Source organism: Portunus trituberculatus, chromosome 16 (assembly GCF_017591435.1).
Source record: "Portunus trituberculatus isolate SZX2019 chromosome 16, ASM1759143v1, whole genome shotgun sequence".
NCBI classification, from domain to species: Eukaryota; Metazoa; Arthropoda; class Malacostraca; order Decapoda; family Portunidae; genus Portunus; species Portunus trituberculatus.
Window position 1 is genome coordinate 12605889 of NC_059270.1, and position 15700 is coordinate 12621588.

Consider the following 15700-nt stretch of genomic DNA (forward strand, 5'->3'; position numbering starts at 1 on the left):
ACACACACACACACACACACACACACACACACACACACACACACACACACACACACACACACACACACACACACACACAGAGAGCAAGAGCGTGCATGTCAGTAAGCGTCTGCAATTTTTTCTTATCTACCTGTTGTTGATTAGAGAATTTTCCGCCAAAAGAAAGCCGCCACCACGACGCGCTGTCAGACCCGTGGCCAGGAAACAGGAAGGGCTTGGGTGGGCAGCCCTGAGGTAAGCTTGATAAATAGCTTTTCACGGTCTGAAGCTTCCGTGTTGAATTAGTTGCATTACGCTGTCGCTTGAAAGAGAGAGAGAGAGAGAGAGAGAGAGAGAGAGAGAGAGAGAGAGAGAGAGAGAGAGAGAGAGAGAGAGAGAGAGAGAGAGAGAGAGAGAGAGAGAGAGAGAGAGAGAGAGAGAGAGAGAGAGAGAGAGAGAGAGAGAGAGAGAGAGAGAGAGAGAGAGAGAGAGAGAGAGAGAGAGAGAGAGAGAGAGAGAGAGAGAGAGAGAGAGAGAGAGAGAGAGAGAGAGAGAGAGAGAGAGAGAGAGAGAGAGAGAGAGAGAGAGAGAGAGAGAGAGAGAGGGTTGCAAAAGTTCAAAGTGTGTGTGAACGACTGGTTAACTCAAGAGACAGTGACAATGCAGAACTGATAAACTTCAAAACTCTCATTTAATTGTAATTCTATTGTAATTTCATTTGTAATTTTATAACTCGTAAGCACAGTTTAGAGTACTTTTGGATAGGTTTTAAGATAGGATGTACTCATTATGCACCTTTAACCTGTAAAAAGACCAAGCTAAAGTGAAATAATGTAATAAGAGAGAGAGAGAGAGAGAGAGAGAGAGAGAGAGAGAGAGAGAGAGAGAGAGAGAGAGAGAGAGAGAGAGAGAGAGAGAGAGAGAGAGAGAGAGAGAGAGAGAGAGAGAGAGAGAGAGAGAGAGAGAGCGAAGGAAAAAAAAAAACGAAAAGAAAAAGGGAGAGAAAAGGGTAAAGCAAAAAGCAAAAAGAAGGAAATAAAAAAGACAAATGAAATCAGAGAGAAAAGGAAAAATGGAAATAAAAAAATAGAAAGAAATGATAACAAAGAATAAACAGAGAAGAAAACTAAAAAGAAAACGAAAATAAGCTGGGGAACTATTGAAGCAGAGAGAGAGAGAGAGAGAGAGAGAGAGAGAGAGAGAGAGAGAGAGAGAGAGAGAGAGAGAGAGAATGATGGTGTGCAAGTGAAGGGTACGTCTGGAATACTAACACAAGGCTGAGTGACTAGTGACGCGACTCTTTACCACACGCACCATCACCTCACCTCCTCCTCAGCTTCATATTCCTGTTTCTCTTTCCTCAACCCATTTACAAGGTTAAAAAAAAAAAAAAAAGCCAGATAAAATAAATAAATAAATAAACAAATAGATAAACACTAGTAGGTAAATATGTTAATAATTAAATAACCTTGCAGCTTAACGTATATTTTAGACAATTTTACTACTCAGCCTCAGATTCCTGTTTTTTTTTTCCCTCAAACCATTTCCAAGGTAAAGAAAAGACAGACAAAATAAATGAATAGACTCTGGTAAATAAATATGTAAGTAAATATATAAATAACGATGTATCTTTATTTATATTCTATTTAAGGACTTTATTCGAGCATCTTTTTAATGGTCACGACAAAAGCAAGCATACCGACGGGTGCGCCAGGTGGGGGGAACAACGTCAGGAATAAACCAATCGCTAAAATACCAGTAGAAATGATATAAAAACAGAGAAATATCAGAAAATAAGAGAATCTGTTAAAAAGTGCTCAAATGCCCTCAAAAATTATATAAGAAGAGAGAAGCATAAAAAATAAGGAAGCTGCTTAAAAAGTACCTTCAGAAACTAAATAAGAACAGAAAAAACAACATAGAAATAAGAGAACCTGTTAAAAAAAAAGTACTAAAATACCCTCAGAAATGATAAAAGAAAGCATAAAAAAATAAGGGAAGCTGCTTTAAAAAGTACCCTCAGAAACTAAATAAGAACAGAAAAAACAACATAAAAATAAGAGAACCTGTTAAAAAAAAGTACTAAAATACCCTCAGAAATTATATGAGAACAGAGAAACATGTTGCAATAAAGGAAAGTTGGTAAAAAGAAAATAATCAGGCTTATACGTTACACTCTTAGTAAAAAGCGTGACCATTACCACTTGTGTCATCCTCATCCATAAATATGACAAACTTCTTTCACGCTGCAGTTTATTTATGAGGGAGTCGATGAATTTAAGCTGTGACATAAAAATAACAATATGTAGCTGTAAACGTGCGCACATTAACGATATATCAACGCTGTGACATGAAGGAAAAAAAAAAAAGGAATGTAGCAATGCGCAGCTGCAACAGTGTTCATATGCTCATAAAGGCCACGATACCTAACAAAATGCTGTGTTCAGAAAGCTGAGGAAAAATTGACTTCACTTTCTGGTTTCAGGATTATTTTATGTTAATGTTGTCAAAAGAAGAAGAAGAAGAAGAAGAAGAAGAAGAAGAAGAAGAAGAAGAAAAAAAAAAAGGAGAAGAAGAAGAAGAAGAAGAAGAAGAAGAAGAAGAAGAAGAAGAAGAAGAAGAAGAAGAAGAAGAAGGAAGGAAAAGGAGAAGAAGAAGAAGAAGAAGAAAAAAAAAAAAAAGAACAACAACAACAGGAAGAAGAAAAGGAGAAGAAGAAGAAGAAACTTAAAAGAAGAAGCTTAAAAGAAGAAAAAAAAGAAAAGAAGAAAAAAGTTTGAAGAAGAAAACATTAACATCAACAACAACAAGAACAGCAACAACAACAACATGAATACCGGAACAAAACAAGAACATGAAGAACAATAATAGAGCAGCATAAGAAGCAACACACACCTGTAAGTATCCGCAAATTCATAAACGCATCGACACTTAACAAAACGCGGTATCATAAATAATACCTGTTAGCGGTGCGATAAGAAAGCAAGAAAGAAGTGAGGCCAGCGTACCATGTCGATGTGTCCAGCAGAGCGTCCAGTGCAGCAGCAGCAGCAACAGCGAGCCACGTCTTTCATTGCCTCGTTGCTTGCATTCCTCAGTCTCTTTGTGCACGCATGCGGCAGTACGTAGTGAGGAAACCCGCTCCAGGCAGTGACCGCTCTGCTGGTGATCAACTCTTATGCAATGAAGTTTTTTCCATGATATGAGGTTGAATTAATACTAGTGTCTCTAACCTCTTAACTCTTTTACTGAGACAAAACAATGAATACCACCAGTGCATGAAGTTCTTATATGCATCTACAAGAAAGTCGGCGATTAAACAATATATTTTGCAATTTCTTCCAGGTTCAGACATTGGATGTTGCTCTAGAACAAGAAAAGATGTCTCGGAGTAATTGGTAATTAGAAAAAGGTGTACCTAGCAGTTGTCAAAGAGTCAACCGATAACAACAATACGGCACTTCTCAAACTGAATGATTCTATTCAGAAGAGTTTAATTGAGGTACTAAAATTAGTTTAAACATTTCAACATACTTATTGGTGCCCGTCCTGTCTTTCAAAATTGCACCTTTTGCGGCTCCCGAACGCCTTATCACATTTAAAGAGAGATTATAGCAGTAAATGTATTAATAAACAAGAGAAGTTGCAAGAAACCATTACCTCTACGCACAGCAGGTTCTGTATAAAAACTGCCTATCTATTTCTACCCATCATACCCATTTGTTTTTTCATTACTTCCTTTCCATACAAGCTCCATAGTGACTCAGCACTGACAATCTGATACCTGAGTCCATTCCATTCATCTATTACTATTTAAAAATCAGTTAGTTGTTTTCCTTTTTGCTACAAATTTTTAAGCTTCTATAAATTACATTTCCTTGTTAAGAAAACGAATGAGAAAATGTTTTGAAAGTGACTATGTAAATCCGTGCCATGCTGTGACTGCTCTTAGTATTCAGCCCTTGCCTACAGAAGTGAACCTGCCCTGTCTCCAAGTCAGGCTGCAAGTTGAATCTTTTAAGTAATGTGCATCTCGTTGACTCTGTATAAACATCTCTATTCGCCTCAGACAAAAGTGGTCTTTGTCTCAGATGTTTTACTTGTTTATATTTCAGAAGTACCATTTTCAAGTCAACGTTATTTTTTCACAGTACTTTTTTTTTTGTTCTTACTTGTTTATATATATTATGATGATATATTTCAGTAGTACACAGAACACACACTTTAGCTTGTAGCACATCCCTCCTGAGCAAGTAGACATTTATCGCTTCCTTTTGGTTAATCCTAGCTCTCTCGGACCTGCACGGGAACTGCCAACTAAATGGGCCTTTTTTTTTTTTTTTTTACTCATTTGTTGCACTTTGCCAGTTTTCGTCTTTTACATAAAATTGTGTTGTATATTTATGTTTCCATTTTCAGTGTTCCTTCTGCCTAAAAAACCGTTTATCATTATCACTGCTGTATTATTACTATTGATACTATTATTATTATTATTATTATTATTATTATTATTATTATTATTATTATTATTATTATTATCAGTAGTAGTAGTAGTAGTTGTTGTTGTTGTACACACACACACACACACACACACACACACACACACACACACACACACACACACACACACACACACACACACACACACACACTTTCAATTCAGCATGACAAAATAAAACCCAGGCAATCACTAAGTAACAATTTACGTAAATTCAAGATGCACGAACGTACGCAACAAAAATACTGACCGTACGCTAACCCGCGGCTCATAATGGGGCAATTCGCCATGGGTGGCAGTATACATAATGCATAAAACACAATGATACCGTACAATAAAATGGGCGGCTGTTTATAAGCATTAGTTCCACTTCATGGGTCGTGTGTAAAAATAAAGAGTTTATTATGAAAGCGAGTGTAAAAGGAAAAAAGGAAAAATAAATCAAAAAGGTAAATTACAAAGTCTCGCTCTACTGGTTTTGAATTGTTGATCCAAAAAGCTTTAATTGAATCTTGAAAATAAAACGACCTGTTATCTCGGTAAGAAACTAAGTTAGTAAAAACTTCATTTTAATCACATACTCCAAGAGGTATGTTATAGTGTAGCAGTGTAAGGTGTTAACACTACTCTGCCACAAGCTTAACTGCCCTCTTCTATGTGTGTGTGTGTGTGTGTGTGTGTGTGTGTGTGTGTGTGTGTGTGCCCATTATAGAGAGAGAGAGAGAGAGAGAGAGAGAGAGAGAGAGAGAGAGAGAGAGAGAGAGAGAGAGAGAGAGAGAGAGAGAGAGAGAGAGAGAGAGAGAGAGAGAGAGAGAGAGAGAGAAGAGAGGAGAGAGATACACAAGGGATACACAAGGAAGGGGTTAGGGAAGAGGAACGGGAAGGGGATTGCGTGGGGTAGAGGGTGACAGTGACAAGATACAGGCACGAGGCAGCTCAGCTAATGAAGGATGAAAGATGCCACTTTGGTTTGAAATGTAGGCAGAGAAACTGGCTCATCAAGTAAAGACAGTCTGTACTTGCTTCTGAGTGTCTCCCTGTCTTTCTGCCTGCCTGTCTACCTGCTCTCTCTCTCTCTCTCTCTCTCTCTCTCTCTCTCTGTATTATTGTAGTACTATGTAAGTATGTATGTCGGCATATGATGTATATATGAGTTGATATTAAGAATGTGTATAAGTTCATATGTGTGTGTGTGTGTGTGTGTGTGTGTGTGTGTGTGTGTGTGTATGAATGAACATTATGGAATTTCTATATGTCCACAACAAACACCGCCAAATACGAGATGTACAAAATTGAAGTCTATAAAAAAGCTTCGGCTTAATACACTTTGCATATGTAACATTAAATAGTTTTCTTGCAAATAATGTAAGCTCTCTCTCTCTCTCTCTCTCTCTCTCTCTCTCTCTCTCTCTCTCTCTCTCTCTCTAGAGATGGTATTTAAAGCCAATTCTTTATGTCCTTGCTCGTTCTATCTGGTACCATATAATAATAATAATAATAATAATAATAATAATAATAATAATAATGACAACAGCAGTATTCATAAGACTGATTGTTCTGCAGTAAATTCCCGAGTGATGATAACGATGGCAGTGACAAACATTTCAAGTGTGTGTGTATTGCCGACGATCTTTGGAAGAAAAGAAAAAGTAAAAAGCATCAATAGATCGCTCAACTTACATGAAGCGTTTGGAGACCAGCTGTACCTGAATACATTAAACTATAATTGAACATATTAATTTTCTTTTATCTCGAACTGGAATTATAATATACAAGTTTACCCTTAAATAATTTGTTTTCTCTCAATAGTATCTCGAAGAAAAATATTTTTATATGTGGGTAAACTATTTTATTTTTTCACCTGCCATTTGCATATATAGATTTATTTTAATTATTTGTTTAAATTCATATTCATTAGCTAGGTAAGTAGTTAGTTATGTAGTTAGTTAAGTACATGGGAATACTATAGGTTGGTAGATGTGTAGAGGGTTGGTTGGTATTAGGTCGGTGGGAAAGTGGGAAGGCGAGTAGAGATGTACTACATACTATGTAAAAGGAAGGTAAACAGGAGGACAAGGAAGGATGGGGGAGAAGACGAGGGGGGGAGGGAGGTAAGAAGGCAGGTAGACAGACAGCGATTCATTCAGTTCTGGACACTTAGTTGGAATTACTGTGATTTCCTTTTCTTTAAGGAGTTAAATACAAAATTCCTCTTTGACGCGGCCACAAGTTGTCTTTAAAGTATCTCGAAAACCGAACCAGATATCAAACAGCATTTCATTAAACTGTTGACGTGTGATATTTCCTTTTAAAATTTTCCTCTTACTTTCACCAACCTAACAACGACACGCTGCCTTAACACCGCTCCCATTGCTTCCTCTACCATCACCATACATAACATAACAAAGCTAGAGATGAAGCTTTTACTTTCACTAACCTAGCAACCATTGACAACAACTCACTAACTTAACACCATTTGTCATCTCTTCTTTATCATAAATAGTTACTAACGTTAGCTAGACCGGTTGAGGATTGTTATTTCCTTTCAACAACTCAACAGCCATTAACATTAACCCGCTAAGTGCCTTACAAATAGCAGTTCCAACAAAACTAGCTATAGTAACTACCAACGCGGCGCCCCCACTAAAGCTTTCTGACTACCGGGAATATTGTTTAATGGAGTGTGAATCCGCCGCTCCCCAATATTCAGTTCAATTCATTATGCACAAGAATCCGGCAAGAAATAATGTTGCTGCGCCATTAGATCAGTGATTCCTGCAAGCCATGTGGTATAAAGGTTCGTATTCAGAAACACTTCGCTCTGTCACCACGACTATTTTGAAGGGCCTCAGGGCTGGTAATCTCAAACACTTCTGCGCTTCACCTCTACTATTTCAAAAAGCTCTATCTAAATTTACACGAGTTTTTAAGGTGTTTTCTGTTTCTAGAGGCAGATTGACAAGAATTATATATCATTAACTGGAGAAACACTCTTGACAACCCTGCTAATCATCTCTGTGGTCTTGGATAACAGACGTGGTGAGAGCAAAACGTTTCTGAATACTGACCCAGGTACTCACTAATGCATTTCAGAGGACATGAGGGATCGTTTCTCTCATAATTATATCTTCCAAATCAGAAAGATATTTTGGCACAGCTTCTTTCATACCCTCCTGTAATTTTTGACACTATAGCGCATTGCCAAATGTGGTTGATTAAGGCGTTTACTCCTTTCTTTTAAGATCGAAGCTTACATTAGCCAACTCAGCGGAGCAGTGAATCTAACAAGGGAAGCATTACCTAGCTGTGACGTCCACTCAGCCACTACCTTCACACTCCTATCTGCCGCTATCCTCCTCCCTTACTGCCTCACTCACTCACACACACTTTATCTCTGCAAAAGACTAGCACTGCCTTGTTCTTTACACATACTACATTGAGGCACTCATTATGTGGTAGTGTTTTGTAATTTACATATAATAGTTGATAGTGGCAGATACCCAGAGAGTTGAGGTAAGAGGCGTAAAATAGAGTGATAAGTGAGAACCACCGTCATTAATAGTTGAACAATGTTATTTTTTTTTTTCTTTTTTTTTTGTGTGTGTATGATGGTACTTAGAAATGAGTCTCACGAGAGCGGTCATATCAGTCCATTTGATCAAGACGTTGCTACTGTTAAGTAAATATTATAGAGAACCTGTTACGTCATTATCCACTCATGTGCAGGAACGTATTTATTGTAAGTCTTTATGACGCATATAACGAGGAAGCCAACAGTTGTCTCCGAATCAGTTTGAACAGGTAAGTGGTTCATTATACAATTTGACACAAGAAAACAATATTGGTGTTTTATTGCAGTTCCAGCGTTTATACCATGATCCCATGCGTATTATGCCATAAAGTATGTTTCATCTCGAGCCACATCATCCACACAGGTCTCATGATCGCGTTGCTGAGGTCATGCATGGGTATCACAGTGAAGGCAGTAGCTCATAGATCAGCGCTACACGAAGTCTCGGCCTCAGACACCGATAGCACTCTCAACACCATCCCCAGTCTTTGAGAATTTCACCATTGGCGCCATTCGTCGCAACATTCACGTAGTTTGCAGTCAAGCAGACATTCACAATTGATTCTCTAAGTGAACACCCGGAGAGAGAGAGAGAGAGAGAGAGAGAGAGAGAGAGAGAGAGAGAGAGAGAGAGAGAGAGAGGGAGGGTGGGTGCCGGCAATGGAGGAGGGTAGGGAGTATGGAGGTAGTGAATGAGTGGTCGTCATGCTTGCTTCCCTTGTTTGAATCAATGCTGCGCTCCAACATTAAATGGCGAGTAAACGCTTTAATCAATCACATTTTACAGTACACTGTAGTATCAAAACTTACGGAGGGACGTGAAAGAAGCTGTGCCAAATTATCCTTCTGATTCAACTATTTGTTTAGAAGATATATGAGAAAAACGATGCCTCACGAGTGTTTCTCGCAAAAGGCACGCTTGAATACCCGATAACTGGATCTCAGAGGCTGTGTTATATCGTTGTTTGTTTTTCTGAAATATCTTAAGCATCTGTTGGATCACTGTCATACTTTTGTTTATTTCCGTGCACGTAATGTCACTCTCAAATATAAAAATAGCAAATACAGTAAGATATAACGCTTATTTATATACCTTAGGAGCATTTCCACGAGAGAGAGAGAGAGAGAGAGAGAGAGAGAGAGAGAGAGAGAGAGAGAGAGAGAAGGGGGAATGGGGGTAAGGGTTCTGGAGATCGCTGGCCCTGTCAAATTATTGTTATTTCATTTTGATATTTCCTTTCGAGAGTTCTTTACTCACATCCCTTTGATAATGCATTATAACGACAAATATCAGGGGAGGACGTGAAACATACCGTGGCAAAGTATCAGTGATCCAGCAGTTACTTACCGAGATAAGCCAGAGAAAATAATAAACATGTTAAAACACAGCCCATGAAATCTACAGTAAAGTATTTCGAAGGTAGTTGTGGAGCAGCGTGAAAAACGAGCCTAACGCACTGACTAAGCAGCTTCACCTTATCTCTAACCACAGCCGCAGGTCCGTCACTCTTCGAACACAGCCTCTAGTAATTTCTTTTTATTTTTGATGCGAAATACGGGCTTTCAAAACTTTAAAATCTAAGAAAAAATCTATAGTTTGAGAGATATCTAACGGCATACGCTATTTTGTTCTAGAAGCGGCCATTGCCTACTTACTCTATAGCCTTGTCTTGCACTTCATTTTTTTTCTCTTTCGTTCTCTTGTTCCTCAGCAAAAAGAGCCAGTACAGCGGATTACAACTATGATACTCTACGCTATACGTGTTAGTTCTAATGATGTGTTTGCATTGTTTGCTGGCGAGTGGTACAGCACGTCATAAAATACATGTTTACGTTAATATCCCCAAATTTTGCCCACAACAATGGTTTTGCAAGTACCAGACAAGCGACGTTGCTGGACGAGTTAAGTTTGATGCTCATTTTAACTACCCTGCTGATCCCACAGTTCAATGTATACTGTGTAGGCTTAGGCTTACTCTCCCACACTCTCTGCTCTTCCCGGAAAATGGCAGCACTCCACTGATTCGTCAAGCCCGCTTCATTCCACATGTTAGGGTAACCAATACAACCAAGACTCACTCACCTCGCTCTGCCTGTCGTCTTTAACAAGTCACAGTCTCACAAGCCAGAGGGCACTTGGCTCGTAATTAGTCACTGACACATGATAATTCCACCAGCCACTCTGCGTACCTAGTGTGTGCCTCAACGTCGCCAGGATTACTATTGCGCATTACCTCAGCGCAGGAAACAAGGAACCCTTACATCTGCACTCGTGGGCATACTCTGTGACATTTTAGCATAGAGTTAAATCTTCTAAATAAGTCTCTTTGTATTTTTTCCCGGTAAGTGCGATACATGGATTACTACTGATGCAATCTGCTCGACTACTCGCTTCGAAACAGAAAGTGACACCCATAGTCTGCCACTCATCTTAAGACTTACTGAGTAATGAAGAGAAATTTTGAATATTGAGTTAGATAAACATGAAGATTAACGCGTATAATTTACTCAGTACAGTAAGAAGAGAGAGAGAGAGAGAGAGAGAGAGAGAGAGAGAGAGAGAGAGAGAGAGAGAGAGAGAGAGAGAGAAACTATTATTGTTTCGAGTCTTGTTTTATATTCTCTCTTAGAAACACAAATGGATACGTTACATTTGTTTTCTAGAAGTTTATTAATAAGCATTTAGATGTTCATTTCATTCTCAGCATTCACGTCACACAGTTTTGATGGTACGTGACTACCATGAAGGCATGGCTGCGGCTGCCCTGGCTTGTGGAGCGTCGTACTGAAGGTAAATTCGAGTGCTCGTGTCATGTTTCCAGGCGTCAGCAACTCCACATAGACAGTCCAACATCATGAGGGTATAGTTAAAGATACGCTGAAGGTTAAACTTGTTGCCTTCTACTTCAGGTAAAGTTGCAGCATTAGGAAAAACAGACATTCAAATAGTTTATCATTTATTGGGAATATTAGAAAAATTCATACCATGATTTTGGGGCATTTTATTAATATAAACCGGGGCACAAGACCATCATTCCTGAACAAGGCAAGTGAGTGCTTCTAGTGTGAGATGTTGTGTGCACTGCACGTCAACCACCTCGTGTAGTATTGCTGCTAGACGTGCTGACGTAACATAATTAGATAACGTTTCCTTAATACCTACTAACGAAAAGGGTGAAGATCTGTGATAGATCGACTTTTATTTGCCTGTTACAGTATTTCACAAGAATTATCATTCCCAACAATACAGGGCTAAGAAAATACCTGCTCGTCTGACATGTAATCATATATACATTGTGTGAATGGGATTCTTAACAAAACTGTCCATGTTACAAACAGCAAGCCAGCACATGATGCCGGGCGACTAACGCCGCGCGACAAGAGTTTTAGCCTTATTAAATAAGAATTCGCGTTGCGTGTACTGAAAGTAATGATGAGCGACTGAAAAGAAAATAAATATGTGTGTGTGTGTGTGTGTGTGTGTGTGTGTGTGTGTGTGTGTGTGTGTGTGTGTGTTTTATCGAAAATTATATAAAATAAGTAAATAAATAAATAAAATAATTAACGGCGCAAAGGAAATAACTATCCTTAATGTATTCCTGACCAGAGCCGCGCCCTCTGAGCACTCAGACGCAGAGGGCGAGGGAGGGAGGCTGAACTGCCGAGGGCAGCGGGAGACATCTTTACCCACAGTAGTGACCCACACGTGTTGATAGAAAAGGAAATACTAATTATCCGATTCAATCATCACATGTCTCATGGTTTTTTCTTCATGAAAGTCTCCCTGAGTTGCAAACTCTGTTGCTATTTTATTCAAGTGAAATAATGGGATTGCTTTTAAAGCGCATTCCTGTCATTCATTTCGGAGATGCTAATAATAATGAAGTATTCCAGCTTTTTGGGTTCTAGAGTGTCTGCCTTTCCCGCCGAAATTTTGATTTGTTTTTTTTTTTCAAAATATGATATAGAATTCCCTACTACGACTGTAACCGGAATACTGATATGTTCGCTGTACTTCTAAAAGCTTAGTATGACTTGATTCACTACGCGGGTCACACTTGATGTGACCCATGCGGCGAGCGAAACGCAGCTCACTGCGACACAGGTGGGTCACGCGCAGGTGGTGCCCATAAAGACGTGTTTCATCACCAGGCTCAAGGGTATAAGAACAGCTACATCTATATACACACAGCAGTGTCTAAGCGGCCCGATACTGCTGGACAATTTATGAAACTAAAAGTTACGTCTAGTGTTAGGGTATAATGTTCCGAACTACAACTCTCAGTAAGTGCAAACATGCACGCTCAGTGTGTAAATGTCTCCAGATTTCATAGTGAGCAGTATCTTGTTGCATTTTCAGACTGCAAACTCCCTGGGCTGCCGGTCGAGTCCCGGCGAGGCGGAAGTGCCGCCATTTCAGGTAAGGCTTGAGTAAGGACTGGTTAGTCACAGAAAATATCTTAGCGTAATGAATTATGTTTATATTCGTGACGAGGTTTATCATAAACCTGAGGAATAGTGTCGGTGAGTGCCGGTGAGCAAGGAAAAATGAATGGGTGTGATTCTTATTATCGGGAAACAAATCTACATTCGCTTTAGGAAGAAATTAACAAATGTTTTGCGCGTTGCAAAATTGCTTTCTAATTTCTAAATCTGACGTGCATCGTGTTTGGTGTTTTGGGAAGTATTGTACGCATAGAGAGAACTTTGTCATGCAGCACGTGTTATTGCGCTGAGCTGCTGCTCACGCGATTTGCAGTGAGCAGCATCTGCATGCACTGGTGTTACTATGCTAAAAATAATTAAATATATGCTGAAAATTGCATTAACAATCTGAAAAATATGTAATATAATATACCAATTACTAACACAAGAAAGTAAAAACATTCTAATTTCACTATTTACATTTTTTTACCATTCCCAAGAACACCAACACCACAGAGTCGGGGTGACGCTCGCACTCCCGTGGAGGAGTACCAGCACCGTCCGACTGCCATGGCGTCAAGGGCGAAAGCTACAAAAGTGTTAAGTAACCAACGAACACACTATAAACACTGCAGTGGGCCGCACTCTCCCTCTACTGGCGCAGGTGTTTTCCGTGAGGGACAAGACCACACTGTTTGATGAGATACTTTGGCCAACACTTGGTCTGAGCAGAGTGAGATAGCCATCGCGGGCTAGCCAGCACCTCAGGTACGGCCACGTCTTTGAGACACGGGGAAAGGAATGATTGTACTGGGCGTCAGTTGCCCTTCTCGTCCACACCAAGCCAGGCACGCAGCGCACCACGCCACACGTACACCACATAAAATGTACACCATAACATTCTCCACCAGTATGTTGCGATGTTCCAGGAGTAACAACACTTGACGGGGTGGGTGAGCTAAGTGTGAAGGAACTAAGGAAGGGTTATCACACTTCAGCCTCTTACAATAATTCTGGCTTGTGCACCAAAATAAAATCTGCTTCCATTGGAATTCATAACTCACCACCCACCACAAATATTTACAAGCTTACCACTAAGTCAACAACAGTAAATCATGACACAACTAAAAATAAAAGGTTCTCATAAAAAAAGACTCGAACATCAAAAAAAAAAAAAAACACATCAAAAGGAACGATAACGAAAACCATCGTTTACTTAACCATTCATGTCAATATAACTCAACTCAATATGGAAGTGCATCTGTCTTCTCCCACACCACCGGAGTGTGTTGTACTTCTGTACAAAATTATCACAAAGACCTTCACTGTCTACTCGACACACACATTCAGTTATATTGGGCATCAAGCAGCTAATGGTGAAAATACCGCAAGACTAATTTTTCTTACTGACGATACATGATATCTGAAAGTTGCTTATATTAGGGGCTGCAAGATTACCGGGAGAAAAAAGAGTCTATTGACCAGGAAAACCTCACAGAAGTGTGTGTGTGTGTGTGTGTGTGTGTGTGTGTGTGTGTGTGTGTGTGTGTGTGTGTGTGTGTGTGTGTGTGTGTGTGTGTGTGTGTGTGTGTGTGTGTGTGTGTGTGTGTGTGTGTGTGTGTGTGTGTGAGTGTGTGTGTATTATTGTCAAACTGTTAATCAAAAAATAATCGAACAATATTGTATAGGTCGCAAGAGGTCATAGTGATCCAAATATGTTGCCACTCCTGGTCTTCACTCTCAGTCTTCTGTGAACAAAGTCTTAGTGTTCTGGGTGCTGTATGTCGCCGCAGCTGACGCACTTAGAGCAACACTGTCCTTCTGCACATTGCGACTTCGGGTAACACCAATAGCTTAGTGTTAAATGAATGCCAGACAGTCATGTAATTTCTAAAACATTCCTATAAGGTCACAATTCCTTTAATTTTGCTTCGGAGAGTGAGGCAAGTTTGATATCATTCTTTTCCGTTATTTTCTCTTTTCTTTGGAAGGTGAACAAAGTGTTTCTTAGAGGAAGATCTTTTACCGTGAAGCTCTGATGCACAAATCCCTAGCACATTGTTATAGCGAGATCTGTCTGGGCCAGTAAGGCGCCACTGGCTTGTTACTTTTCATAACTCACAACATTAACAAAACAATAACAACACCACGTAACGGCAATGAGCAGAATGGAGAACAGACAAGGAGAACAGGAGTGTGAGAGAAGGAGAGATGCGACAAGATGTACAGGAGAGGAGGGAAGAGCATCCTGTGTCTTGAGTAATGCCTGCCAAAGCATCGAACACCTTTATCTCGGTATTTCTTTGAGAGTCGACCCTTGATTGTTTTCTTCGTCGTCCTGGAAAAGAGACCGTGCCACGGCAGGTATGAGCCAGGTGTTCAACAGCAGGGTGGAGTAAATATGTCAATAGTCACAGTATAGTTCACGGGAGACCTCCAAGTTAGTACAGGAGGAGACTGCACTACATTAGTCACCACCACCGCCACTGTTAGTTCAGGTTTACAGGGTGGGGGAGGGTGAGCGCTGTCCTGGCGGGGCTTTGCTTCAACTCTTGAGCCTCAGCGTCACTTTTTTACCTCCTTGGACAGGAAGTGAAGGACATAGTGCAGGACGAGATCATAACAGTATTTGTATTCTGTCTGTTTGGGAAAAAAGTAGAGAAAAAAAGCACATTAGGGAAATGAACAATACCGGCGTGAAGGAGTACCTGACACGTGGGAACGACTGGTAAATGAGGAGAGATCTCTGCATGTGAACAACTTCCTCACAGTCGTCATTAATGCAAACATTGCCGATACAATGTTGAAAAGTATAAGTATGTGAGTACAAATTAGTGCTTTGTAACACTGACGTGGATCACAATGGGACAAAATGTGACACACGTCAACTCTCATTAATCATCAGGCACGTCGTGGTTTGGGTCAATCATTGTTATCAGAAATTTGCAAACTTGAAGCGTGCTTCGGGCGTCTTTCATGGTTAGAAAAGCACAGAACTCGATAGTTAAGACACAGCGGTAAATCAATTAATTATACAATGTATATCATTGACTTCATGACTCACATCTGACGTGTAGTAACACTTCACAGACCGTCACATCTGCTGACTTATTTCAGTGTGTATACAGATCATGGATACTTTATAGTTAGTCTCAATATGCCAGGATACACTTATTATCACTATGTATATCACTATATATATATATCATATATATATATATATATAT

At 39.7% G+C, this 15700-nt stretch overlaps 1 protein-coding gene and 1 long non-coding RNA gene across 5 annotated transcripts in view; both read right to left on the minus strand.

Annotated features, from left to right (window-relative positions):
- Positions 1–10260, minus strand: part of LOC123504621 — a 191196-nt gene extending 180936 nt beyond the window's left edge. Inside the window, exon 1 of the long non-coding RNA XR_006674894.1 lies at positions 10132–10260. This is a non-coding gene — a long non-coding RNA (uncharacterized LOC123504621). The remainder of the gene's footprint in view (positions 1–10131) is intronic.
- Positions 10261–11034: 774 nt separating this feature from the next.
- Positions 11035–15700, minus strand: part of LOC123504519 (receptor-type tyrosine-protein phosphatase kappa-like) — an 87116-nt gene continuing 82450 nt past the window's right edge. For 2 of the 4 annotated variants that reach the window (XM_045255099.1, XM_045255100.1), the window contains 2 exons: positions 15051–15113; positions 11035–14811 (listed from right to left, as the gene is read on the minus strand). In XM_045255099.1, coding sequence (XP_045111034.1) covers positions 14761–14811; positions 15051–15113 — 114 coding nt within the window. In that variant the 3' untranslated portion in view covers positions 11035–14760. Of the gene's footprint in view, positions 15114–15700 lie in introns of all 4 variants that reach the window. The other 2 variants (XM_045255101.1, XM_045255102.1) reach the window with 1 other exon arrangement.